The sequence below is a fragment of the Malus domestica genome, chromosome 08, assembly GCF_042453785.1.
Source record: "Malus domestica chromosome 08, GDT2T_hap1".
Lineage (NCBI taxonomy): Eukaryota > Viridiplantae > Streptophyta > Magnoliopsida > Rosales > Rosaceae > Malus > Malus domestica.
The window spans coordinates 14,019,317-14,032,611 of NC_091668.1; the positions used below are offsets into that span (position 1 = coordinate 14,019,317).

A 13,295-nucleotide genomic window follows, 5' to 3' on the forward strand; every position below is an offset into this window, starting at 1 on the left:
TTAAATTTTCAAAATTGCCCTTCCTATTAACCCATCATAACCCTAGGGTTATCTCACTTTCTCTTTAGTGCATCTCCATTTCTCTTCATCTGCAACTCTTATCAAATTTACGTACAGTTTAACCCTGTTTGTCTTCTGCGTTTTCATCCCTATATTGATTATGGTTACGTAAACAGGCCATAAATTCATCTACTGGGTATCTCATTCTTTCTCATGGTAAGTAAACATGCACTTAAAAGATTAAACCTATGATCTACCACTCCGTAATGTTACTTGAGTTGACTCTTAAACATATTAAAATACATTAATTTAGAGTAATGTTAGGTAGATTAAATTTGTAAACTAAATGATGTGTCACCAATTAAAAATAAGCATATTAATCAACACTTCAGTAATAATCCAATCGTAAACTTGAATGTCATTTAGTTTATAAAATTTAGTCTCCCTAACATTACCCTTAGAACAAATGTAAATACTAAACCTTAGATGCAAAAGTAAACACTGTCAACCCTCAATTTAGAACTTAGAAGTAATTTGCCATACAAAAATGTATATATAAGCCACTTAGTACTACAATATGATGATATTTATCTTCACTTATAAGTGAGAGGTTTTAGATTCAATTCTGCCAAAGTTAGCTTACTCCTCCATTCTTTTAACGTAAAGAATATCGTTTGTTAAAAAAAAAGTATATATAAAAAAGAAACTTTTTACACAAGTCAAATTTCAATGGACCATCACTAAATTTATTAAGTTTTGATCCATAAACAGATGCACGAGACATTGACCATAGCCTATTAATTGGAAAATAAAGTAACTTCATTAACTACAAAGTAATGTACATTATACCTATATACCAAATATTAATACCTTTTTCCAAAATCAAACACACAAACACATGCAAAACATAATACCCTAGAAAATACGTTACCATTAACATTATAAAATCACTGACAGTTAAAATACGTTTTTCTTAGGGACTTGGTCCAAACCGACCCTTATTTTTATGTCACATTTTTTCTTACTTTATTCTATAATTATTGTCATTCAGTTTATGAATTATTGACTCTTGTTGTTGGACTCCCTTCACTTGTTTTGTTCTGCAGGTCTTGCAGATCTCTCAAACTGTGAGACTGAGTTTGTTACGGCAGTTGCCTCATTCTCGGCTCCCCGGAGCCGATCTTTATTGTTGTAATTAAATTATATTAGAATATAGTTCGAATAAATAAAATTGAATTTAAGAAAATAAAATATTCTTTGTTTACAATGATAATTATTCTAATTAAGGTCGATCGTACAACAAAATTCTACACAATAATAGATATATTTGTATAATTGCAATTCATTCACAATAATTATCACTTTTATTATTATTTGGTGAAAAATGTAACTCAACAAGTAATACTTTATTACTGTAAAGTTTTTTTTTTTTTTAAGTGTAGAACAATAGAAGTTATGTATGTCTGACCAAAAACAAAAAAGTTGGATGAATATCCTCTTTAGATTTTCTTTGTGAGGATACTAGGGATCAACTCCTCTCAGTCTTTCATTACATTATGCAGTTAACTTTATTAAGTACTGTTTGTGTTCAATTTTATATAAAAAATTCAAAATGATTTCTGACCGTATGATGACTAATGAATAAATACGATAAACCCTTAGGATTCTCACAAAGAGAATCCAAATAGCACCCTGTTCCAAAAAAGTTGGCTATGTTGACCAGATTGTGTTAAGCTACCTACCTTTGTACAGTAATGTAGACGACCCAAATGCCCCAAACCATGAAAGCCTTTGAAAGGTCCTCCTCCTCCCCCTCCATAGACAAATGAAGCCTCTCTCTCCCCCTACAATATTTTGTGGTCTCCCTATTTATATATATATAATTCCTATACCAAAACTCAAACTGTTCACGGACAGTGGAGTGGCGAAAATGCCCCCCAAAATGATCTTCTTAGTGTTATTTTCCCACTTTTGCACAGAAAAATGGCGATTTTGCCCATCGTCTCCGCCGGGTCGACCATCGCTGGGATTCCTGTTCAACTTCTTTGCTTTTTGTTTTTCTGATTTCCATCTCTCTTGTCTCTCGCGATTCTTATTTTGCAAGCTGCATCTTTTTCTATCTCACACTCCCTTTTTTCCTTGTCCAGCCTTTGCATATTTCTGGCCTCCGTTCCCAACTTCTGTTTGGTAAATTTTCTCAATTCTACGAATTTATTTGTGCCCTTTTTGGATTCCATTGGAATCCGTTTTTTACCCACATAACCTAACGTTTTCTGGTAAGCTTTCTAGCCTTTTCAGTCTACTCGATTAATTTTTTATGGTGGTTTGCATGTGGCTATCTGATCTAGTTTGATTTTTGCTTGCAGGAAACATTGGTCTTCGAATTTTGGGGGTTTTTGTATGCAAGCTTGCACGCCCTTTGTGATCAAGGTATATAATTTTTGTTTTTCGTATTGAATCTTTCCTTGAACAAGTTTTTTTTTTTTGTGTGTGTGTTTCATTTCTGAGTGTGGGTGTATGATTTTGTTGGCCGTGTTCTGTTCGCAAATTCGTTAGCTGTAAAAGATAAATAAATAAATTTGGGGTTTTTGTTTGTGTGTTCGGATTTGAATGTTGGTGTATGATTTGGTATGCTTCCGGACTTCCAGTCCACAGTTGAGAGACAAGGAAGTTTCAAGATATGAAAGTTTAGGGTTTTTGTTTCGCCACGAAGTAAAGGTAAGTCTTTTCTGGATTTTACCATTTGTGGTATTACTATTTTCTTCTCAATTTTAATTGTTTATAGCAATCAATTTTCCCTAATTTTCCTTCGGTTTTCTCTTATGAGTATTTTTTATTAGGCTTTTTGTGTCCTAATTCCTTAGTCACCTTTCACCAACTAATTGGTTTTGCTATGGTAGTCCTTCGTCTATTTATATATCCTAATCATTTTTTCTGTTTATCCTAATCATTTTTCTGTTTATCCTAATTATTTTTGTGTTCTATCTTTTCTGATTCGGATCATATTGACGAAATTACATAGCAATACGACAAGTGACCACATGAATTACAATCTGATGAATTACAATCCAATGAATGAGTTAGAAACTAAAAATACATTAGTTTCATCAATATGTTGATCAAATGAATGAGTTAGAAGCTGAAAATTACATTAGTTTCTTACTGCTTTTATTACTGAACATATTTTGTGTATATGTAGTGCTTTATTTTCAAGGTTTTTTCTTTCAACACCATGTGAATGTATGAATGGTGATTTGAGGAAAATGTAGACATGGCTTTCACCATATTTCGATGTTTAATTATGCAGTGGTATTGAAGCTAAGGAACCTAACTCAGCCATTAAAAATTGTGCTCGAGCTTAGTGTATTAAGAATGGGGAAGGAGTTTAAGGTCGAAGTGGAAGTGAATGGCCATGTTCGCCATAAGAATTTATTGAGGTTGCTTGGTTATTCAACTGAAGGAGCTCATAGGTAATTTTTATATTCATTTACTATATCCTGTAATCTTTCGAGTTTTGATCTTTTACCAAGTTGTGTTTTGTTTTTTAAATGCTTCAAGTTCATGGTGATGAAAGCTACTATATTTAAAATCGCCACTTTTTATTTCTTTCCATTTTTCAATGTATAAGACAACTTGGTTCTAAGATTAGTACATATTTTATCTTTCAGATTTAAAAACAACGATTGGGCAGTTCTCTCTGGTAATTGTGTGGATGGAGTTGGTTTCCTTTCTCCACTTTTACTAATTTTATTTAAGTTCATCTATGCCATATAATTGTTTTGGGAGTTATTTGGAATTTAATTCAACTCTTCTGTGTTTCATTTAACGAAGATTTGAAATTTATTCAATAGTTTACTAATTTTGTGTGTTTTTTTCCTTAAAACATGTGACCCAACTTTTTCTCTTAGGAGCGAAGAACATGCATTCACTTTACTTAGGGTTGTCCGCAATAGAAACTTACAGGTTAGTTCATTTCATTAGTATTTCATTTTACTTGAAACATCTCGACATTATATTATTTAGCGAGATAACACATTCTTTGTTTTTGCAGAAACCTTTGGCCTAGGCTTGAAAATTTTGTCTTTGGCTGACTGATCAATGCTGACAGGTAAAGTTATAGTTATTTATAAGAACTTCTTGAATATTCTTAGATCTCAGGTCTATTTGGGGCGGGTGTTTTGCCAGTTGGAGTTCATTTTGGGAATTGATTGACGGTTTTGGTTTTAGGAGAGAGCGGCCCCTGTTTTCTGGGATGAATCCTCCTGCCTTGCCGTATTCATTGCAATATCATTGAAGGGTCAATATTTCTAGTATTTTTGTTTTTGTTTTTGCTACATGTTGATGCATGTTAAGCCTGCTTTCTTCCAACCTTAAATACATCCTCTATTCTATTTGACGAACTATTGATTTACACACACACACACACACACACACATATATATATATATATAATTTTGCTTTGGCTACATCATGATGCATGTTTGTTCTTTGCGATTTTTTTGTTGGGGCTAAGGTAAGTGATTTGTTGAGTTGTAATTTTTGTTGGGGGTATGTTCGTGTCATACAAACAGTAAAATCACAAAAGACTCTATATTGTAAACCATTTTAATAGTAGATTGTTACTAGATTTATCTAATTGCAAAAGTTTGAGATTTTTATTTTCTGAGTTAAGCATTTAGCTCCTGGTTTCCACAAAATCAGTATTTAAATAAATTTTTTTCTATAAGAATGCGGTGATGATATTTTTTTCCCAACAAATTTACATTTGTATGTGGTTGTGATGAATATGCCTTATATGTTGTGTTGTAGATTATTTGGGTCGGTATTGGAATACATCTTTTGTAATCTGAAGCCTATTACTGATTTAGCATTTGCAAATGGGTATTCTGCTTAAATTTACTTTATTTTATTTTATGATTTTGAATGTTTTCTTTGTACCTTCCAATCTTGCATGTAGGTGTATAATTTGGTTTTGTCATTAAGATGAGCAATTTCAAATGCTTCCTTTGGGTTTTCTCAAACAAATAGTTGAAATATCTTATATTAGTTAATGTTATTACGTTGATTGTTGTTCATATTATTTGCTTGCATTTCCTTTTCTTATGATTTATTTAAAAAGATAAATTTGCTTAAATTAGTTTGGTTACTTTACAAGAAATCTTATATGGATTTTTAATCGACGAATTCCAGTTTCTAACACTGCATTTTCTTCAATTGTAGGTATTTGAACGTTATATGTCTAAATTTTGTTCAATAATTAGAAAGAACCTTTTGTTCACTAGGTAAAAGCCTATTGCTTGTATAGCATAAAACTATTCTTACACAATCAAAGTATACAGTGTCTACATATGCAGGAGATACGTTGGAAATAAAGTACAATATAAAATATTTTTGTTTTATTGATTAATTGACTAACTTCGTGATGGTCATTTGAGGCTATACAAACTAAATTTGTTGTAGGTAAGCTCATATTTAGGTAAGAACCATGAATGTCTCATCGTTGTCAATTTTTGCTTATTCCAGCTTCACATTATTCTAAAGCCGTAATTATGGAAAGAAAAAAAAGTTTCCAACTATGACACCCAAGAAAGGTAGTAGCTTCTCTTTCTTTGTTAACTTGTTAAAAATGATTTCCTAAGCAGTTTTGTTTTTAATTTATTCATTTGCAGTGTGGAAAATTTGTGATTATCTCATTGAGCCCTCCCTTTACTGCCCGCACAAGTGGTCGACGTTCCGAATCGCTTTTTGTAAGTAATGTTTTAGTCTTTGTAATATTTTACTCTTTAAATTATTGTTGTGATGTTCTAAATCATCAAATTAGGTATAAGATCAGTGGATCTGCTGAATTTGATAATATCATGCAACAATGTGGTGAGCTTTTTCACATTGCATTATAATATTTAATATATAGAATTAAGCATTGTAACTTTCAGTAATCTTTTTCTTTTGAGTGATGTATTTCATATATTGTCTCCTCCAACTAAGCTCTTGAAAAGCTTTTCTATAAAACTTATAGTTGTGTAAAGTGTCTTATCCATCCATTAATCCTTTACCAAAATAAGCAAATCATTTTAATTAGTTTATGCCAGATCATATGAATTATGAGGTTACTATTTTGATTGTTTAATTACCCATGTTTCTAACACTGCATTCCTTTTTTTTTAATAAATGTGCTTCATTTTTTGTTCTGAAATGTAGTTTACAAAGGAAAATCCATATGCAAACTAATCTACTACAACTCAAAGTTGAAGATCAGGAAGAGCTCATGAAAGAAGCAGTGACAAGCATTTTACAAACGTCTCGTAGTTTTCATTCAACAATCAAGGCGTATACAGTCACTGGGTTGGAATTTATATGCGTCTTATGTTTCTACTCCCTGGTTTGGTAAAGAAGAAACTTATATTTTGTTTTACATTTAACTCAGTATAAATTTTAGGGGTTGTGTTTTTAGTATTTTCGGGTCTGAGTTCTGTATATATCAGAATAACAGTAACTTTTTGTATGTTTTGTGAATTTGTTGTTATTCTAGCAGGAACTGCCATGGTGGCAGGGAACAAACATAAAAGCAGTGTTATTCCAGAATTTGATAATATTATTCAACAATGTGGTGAGCTTTCTCATTACATTGGGTACGATTGTTAAAACTTTCAATTCATTGTACCTATATTGAAACAATTTTTTATGATACAATCTTTTTATATATTTCGAATATAATCTTTCATACAATTTCTAATTCCACAGCAATGCGCTGGTAGTAATTTGTAGTATATATCTAAGTGTTATTTATTTTTTATGTAAATTGAATAAATTTTACAAAAATAAAGAAACAAAAATAAACGATATGTGCAGAAGAACAAAAACCATTTATTTCTGTCTTTGACCAATTAACCCTGTAAAGTTGTGTTTGAATGGTATATTTTAGTTTTGTGGCTTTTGTTTTGTCACCACAATCATTTTCCATGTACTGAGTGTTTATTTTTTACCTTAGATTTGGTAGCTTTTTTGAAAAGAAACCTATGAGGAGGGTCCATTTGGATAAACCAGGCACTTCAAAACACAAACCAAATTATAGAAATTTACTGATTGTTTTTCATATAAATTCCATGTAATGTGGGAGGATTCCAATTTCTCAGTTACATGTGTCTAGAATTATAACATGTTTACTTCTCAACACGAGTGGAGGTAGGGGGCAATGCATGCTTCTGACCCCAACAAAATGCATGTGTTAACTACAATCCTCTTAGTTCATCTCATTCTTGGTTTTGAGAGTACTTGATTACTGATTAAGGTGGGTTTAGGAAAATTAGGGCTCATTTAGATGTGCTTTTAAAATGACTGAAAGTGCTTTTAGAGAAAATGTTTTTTGGTTCCAAAAGCACTTAAAGTGTTTTTCCAGAATTTACTTGCATTTTTACTAAGGATTGATTCCAAAAAAAAAAAAATCACTAAAAACGCTTTCAGTCATTTTAAAAGCACATCCAAACAAGCTTTTAATTGTTATACTGATTTTACAACATTTAAGCATTAAAAGAACTAATCTAAAAAAATGGTGGGTCTATAAAATCATATAAGTGTGATATCATGGGTCTAATAGAGGGTCAGATCCGATTGGCAATCACGATTTACTTTTTGATCATTTGAGAGCATCTCTAAAGGAGATATCAAATATAATATGTTAAAATTTTGGTTGATGGCTGATGTGATTAATTGAATACAAATGTTAAGTCTTCTTCATTTTTAATGGATGTGTCAAATATTTATTTTATTATTATGTTGGACCACATAATTACATTAACTATTAAAAAAGTATTAAAAATAATTTTAGTTTTTATTATATTGGTTGTCAATGAGACTCATACAATAAAAAATTAAATAAAAATATTTGATTCGTTTGTTCATTGTCAAAAAAGACAGCTAGAAAGCAATAAGTCAAATGGCTTAGTTGCCATGTCATATATGGCATCTCAATTGGAGAACTGTGACGACCCGTCCCTAATTTTCTATGTAATTTCTCGCCGAGTGTGTAAATTGACATTTTTTTCCTGGTTGGCAATGTGACGTGGATGTAGTATTCAGTGTTTATTTTATTTTTCCTAGTAGCATAATTAAATAGTACCCGTTGTTACGAACGCATGAGTGCGAGTTAGACCTGAATCGGAGCTATAACGAAAAAGTTGCGCTCAGTCAAAATACGTTAACAGCAGGTAGAATTGTGCACACATGTGTGCTAATTTATCAGTGTTGGAAACATTGTTTTTGATAAGGAGACGGATTTTTGTGTACGACTTATTGTACCAAAATCTGAAAACCTTATCATTTTCTTCTTTTAAAAACTGTCCCGTGTGCCCTAAAACTTCACAACCAATCTTTTTCCCTCATTTTGCTGTTCACCAATCAACATCTCTCCACAATTCCTTCACCAATCAGAGAACTCACTCCTCTCACCTCTCCGCCAATCAGAACACACTCATTCTTTTTCTCTCTTCTCTCTCTCACCCTGTAACCTCTTTTCTCTCTGCAACTCCCTTAAACAATCACCAAATCTCTTAGATCGAGCTCACAAACACCACCATTGTACTCCTCTCGAACCCGTGAACCCAGCCGATGGTGAAATGATTGAGTTTTGACTCGCCATCACGGAAGCTTCGACTCAGTGAGTTTTCCTCCAATGAGTTTTAGGCCGAGTTACAAGGTTTTAGGATGTATGGAAGCTTCTACACAACTCCCTAGGGTCCCTGGACTAAGTTTGGAGTCGAGTTGACATCAAAACAAGCGAGTTCGAGGAGTTGAAGTTTAGGCCAAACCTTTTGAGGCTTTTTCAAGCCATTTCCTGTCCATTTTTAGACTTTTGAAAGGTACAATCTTGTTCTACTCTTCACAAGCTTCATTTTCATATAAAGTGCATAAAAAATGGTTGAGAAATAAAGAAGATATGAAGCTTTGAAAATTTTCCCAGTTTCTGGCAAAAATTTGCAATTTTCGACGAAACCAGACGGCGGTGACCGGCAGAAGCTCATTGGAGAAGACGAAGAATATTCCGGCAAAGTTGACGGAATATTCTAACAGCGTTAGGTAACTTCGTTACTATTTAACGGAATATTCCGTCAATTCTGACGAAATATTCCTAACGTCCGTCAGTCACTGTCAGGTGCATGGGCTTGCGCGTGGGCGCACGTGTGGTCGTGGGCTAGGCGGTGCATAAGGGCGCGTCCATGACTTTGTGTAGATCATTTTCGTTTATTCAAACCTTCCATTTGAGCAAAGTATGGGAGATTTACCTAGCCTTTTTGAATAAGTCCTATTTAATTTATTAGTTTAGTTATTTCACATATAGGTGAAAATTATCCCGAGGACGTACGAGGTCAAGTGAGGCTAGGTGGCTACGATCCAACCATGTACCAGTGAGTGGACATTTTATTTTCGTATATATATATATACCTTATAGTTTCAACAAATGCTTTTGAATTGATTTATGCATATCATGCCACTATGGTTTTTAGATTGATATTATGCCTATTATGCCTTGATTAAATATGTTATAAGAAATGTTATATTGCTATGAAATGCCAAAATAATCCTATGGGATGCACATGTACGTTTATTATGTTGACTAGAATTATTGAATGGTTATGGCATGTTTATATTTATGCATGTAGTCTGCTCATCATTGCTACACCCCGGTATTAGTGCTTGCTCAGGGCCAGGGCTAGTCTTTCACGTGTATGTTCACCTCTGCACTGCACGCTCCCCTTGGATCCAAGTAGGTGCCAGTCATGTCATACAAGTTGCATTAGATAACTCTGACTCATAGATGACTGCGATTATCACTATTCTTCATTTGATTGTAGCACTAGAGTGTACTTATACATTACACCGCAGTCTTGTTCATGTCAGAAACTATCTGCATGAACTCGTGTGCTACCGTAGATTGATGAGCAACCTATTTTCATTATGCTATTGTTGAGATATTGTAGTTTGACATATGTCTGGCATCATTGTTATTTACAGTTGTTTTCATACTTATACGTAGTATGATTTTCTGGAAACTATACACGATTTACAATGAGGGGTTAGTATGTTCGGAAAATAAATGTGTTTTATAAACCTTTGTTTTTGTGCCCACTCACCCTTCTATTTTTTCGCCCCTCCAGGTCTTAGACAACCGAATTCTGTGTGGCATACAAGAAAACTCTGGCGGGTTCTGACATATCTAAATAAATGTAGGGAGCCTTTCTTGGTTGTGTATTAAGCACTATAATTAGTTCTGATTGCACACTTTTGTTACCTATGCTCTAAATATTTGTATTCTATGAGTTCTACCCACTACTGCGCACTCACTTTATTAGTTAAATAAGTTCTAGTTTCGGTTTTAAATTATTCACATTATTTCATCACTTATAGTTTTGGTTACATCACCTTCGGGTGACGGTCAACATGCCTTGACTTCGGTCAGGGTGTGTCAAGAACACGAATGTCTTTTAATCTTATTTGGCATATTTGACATGCCCCTGAATTTTCATTTAGTCTTAATTTATCCCTTAAAACTGGTTTTGTCTCAATTTGCCTTGTAACTGACATTTTTCATTCTTTTGGTCTCACTTCACCCATTGTTTCGTTAAAGAAACGTTAAAATTGAAGTGCATTTTGGACACTTCATTTTTACACACCTCTTAAAAAATGTAAGTTAAAGTCGAAATTCTAATTATTTATTGCCAATTAGAGTAAGTGACTAAGGAATGTGAAGCCTTTGGTTAAAAAATGTGCACATTTGCCTTAGATAACTTTTTTGTTTAGGTTTTTGGGTTTGCATTAGAAGTATTTTGGACATAGTAGCTTAATGGTTTTTTTATTTATTACTAGCAAAGGTCACCTACTCTTAGTGTTGACAAAGATATTTTTTCTATTTTTAAATATTTGTTTTTTAATTTTTTTATGAGAGGAGTTATTTGTTTTTAATAGGTTGGTAAGCATAAAAAAAAAATAGGGGTTGGCAGAGAGAGAGAGAGAGAGAGAGAGAGAGAGAGAGAGTTGGGAGGGTATTGATAAAGTGACATGGTTGTGAGTGAGTTGGGAGGGTATTGATAAAGAGAGAGAGAGAGTTGCGAGGGTATTGATAAAGTGACATAGTTGTGAATTTTTTTTTTTAAAAAGTAAAAACTTAGTTGTACAAAATTACTTTAATGCCCACATTGTTTTCTATTCTATTATCTTCTTTCAATTTTGTATTAAAGGGTATAGTAGTAATTTTATTAGTTTTTGGTTGACAAACAATATTTTATTAATATGTAGTTTAGATTATATATGATGCAATTGTTCTAAGATCAATTTTTTATGGTGAAACTTGTGATTAGGCCAACTTTGATTAGAAATATATTTGTGAATAGGTTGATCATGTTTTCTTTATGATGAGTATTTTTCAAGTGCAAAATTTCCATTGAGCCAGTACATGGATGTTTGGCAAATGAAGCGACCCTAGGAACAAAATTGTAACCTTTATTTTGGTTGATATAATGATTATGCTGCATTAATTTTTTTCTATTGATTGAATAATTTATTTTTAAAAAGTGAAATGTCCAAACCTTTTAATTTAATATTTCTTTGGCAGAATTGGGTGAAGTGAGATCAAAAGAGTTAAAATGTCAGTTTCAAGGGGTAAAGTGAGACAAAATGTAAGTAAACTGAGACTAAATGTCAATTTCAGATGGTAAACTTAGACTAAATGTTAGTTTCAATGAACATTTCAACTAATAAGCCATTATGATAAAATAGTCTTCTCATACCCATTATGGGCAAGTAAATATGTTATATTACTGTTGTAAGCCATAGTGCAATATACGTATTTTCCACTTGGCAGTTTATCTTGAGTGATGCTATCTACACACTTATTTTTACATCCCACACATCTACATTAATTTTTGTTTTTTAATCTTCTTCATTATTCGATATGATAGACGGTCAATTAAGAAGAGTGTGTAGAAGATCAAAAAAGGTGTGTGGATAGCACCACTCTTTATCTTTAGGAGATGCACCCCTAGTTAATCTGGCTTTATTTTATCGTTAAATAAAACTATGAATACTATTTAACACCAAGCGTTTGTAGTCCAACGGTTAGGATAATTGCCTTCCAAGCAATAGACCCGGGTTCGACTCCCGGCAAACGCATTATCTCATTTGTTTATTTTGTTTATTTATTTATTTATTTTTATCTCAACTTCGCATGTGTTGAATTGGGTTCCATAGATTCCCCCAACAAAAAGGAAAAGGAATGTTCCACTGCCAGCCAGGAGTAGACATGATATTCGTGTCGTGTTTTCCATGTTTGTGTCGTTTTCATGTCATACCCAATATTTTAACGGGTCATGTCGTGTAATAACAGTTAAAATAAACGGATAAAATGACCCGACCTAAAATCGACCTAATAATATTAATAGGTAATATGACCCGACCTGTTACATGTTAAGGAAAATATATTTTAAACCAATAAATAATAAAATGAAAAACATGATACTAAATAAGTATATACATACCATATTATCACATTCAAAACATAAAAACGCATTTGTCTTTCAAATATTATATATTTACATACCCAAAATAAGAGCATAAAAAAAAAAAATTAGAACATTACAAAATATCAAACGTTCAAAAGATTTGCAAAATTAAGGGAGTTATGTTTCAAGGTTTGGAACCTTGCACATTTTCTTACAATCAAATTCTTCAATTTTCATCAATCACCATGGGAAACGGTATTGGAACTTTGGCTTGATATATTGTCTTCAAGAGTTATATTTATGATATTTTCAGTGAGGCTTTCTACATTAACACTCTCTTCTCATTTATCCTATGACTATTGTTTAAGTAAAGTATTTAATAGTTTTTTAATTAATGTAGAAGTGTGAAAAATATAGAAAAAAATATATAAATGCTCATAATGACAAACTTTACAACTTTCATGAATGGCTTAACTTTGAAATGTGCCACTATAATCATATATATCATAGATCAAAATTTAACAGTCGATTATTGTTTACATTTATACTTCATTTTTCTCACCAAATTTTGTTTTTTCAGATTTTGTTTTTTGAAAACATGATGTATTAGAGGATATAGGAAGATGAACAGTTCGGATCGTTGATATTATGTTCAGAGTTTTACCGTTAGTGAAAATATTGCTTGGTGTTTATAAAATCTCTACAAACTATATAAGATCGACTCATATTTCAATTAACCGTAAATATCGGGACATGATATTAAAGATCCGAACCGTTTATCTTCCTACATCCCCTAGAAGATCA

General features: G+C 32.4%; 1 protein-coding gene and 1 non-coding gene across 29 annotated transcripts; both read left to right on the forward strand.

Annotated features, from left to right (window-relative positions):
- Positions 1–1,817: 1,817 nt before the first annotated feature.
- On the forward strand, positions 1,818–6,651 carry LOC103450114 (probable receptor-like protein kinase At2g42960). Of its 28 annotated transcripts, none has more exons than XM_070826930.1 (12): positions 1,818–2,276; positions 2,367–2,430; positions 2,649–2,718; positions 3,308–3,470; positions 3,669–3,700; positions 3,882–3,963; positions 4,052–4,108; positions 4,228–4,297; positions 5,221–5,282; positions 5,524–5,591; positions 5,670–5,747; positions 6,199–6,651. In XM_070826930.1, exons 4-7 carry the CDS (start codon positions 3,373–3,375, stop codon positions 4,089–4,091), a joined length of 252 nt encoding a protein of 83 aa, XP_070683031.1. In that variant the 5' UTR covers positions 1,818–2,276; positions 2,367–2,430; positions 2,649–2,718; positions 3,308–3,372; the 3' UTR covers positions 4,092–4,108; positions 4,228–4,297; positions 5,221–5,282; positions 5,524–5,591; positions 5,670–5,747; positions 6,199–6,651. The 28 variants fall into 28 exon arrangements, with proteins under 28 accessions (XP_070683031.1, XP_070683036.1, XP_070683032.1 ...); XM_070826935.1 differs by lacking the exon at positions 4,228–4,297 and having other exon boundaries at positions 6,199–6,384; positions 6,533–6,651; XM_070826931.1 differs by lacking the exon at positions 5,221–5,282.
- A 5,439-nt stretch (positions 6,652–12,090) lies between these two features.
- On the forward strand, positions 12,091–12,162 carry TRNAG-UCC (transfer RNA glycine (anticodon UCC)). Its single transcript has one exon. It is a non-coding gene; the product is annotated as a tRNA-Gly (tRNA).
- The last annotated feature ends 1,133 nt before the right edge of the window (positions 12,163–13,295 follow it).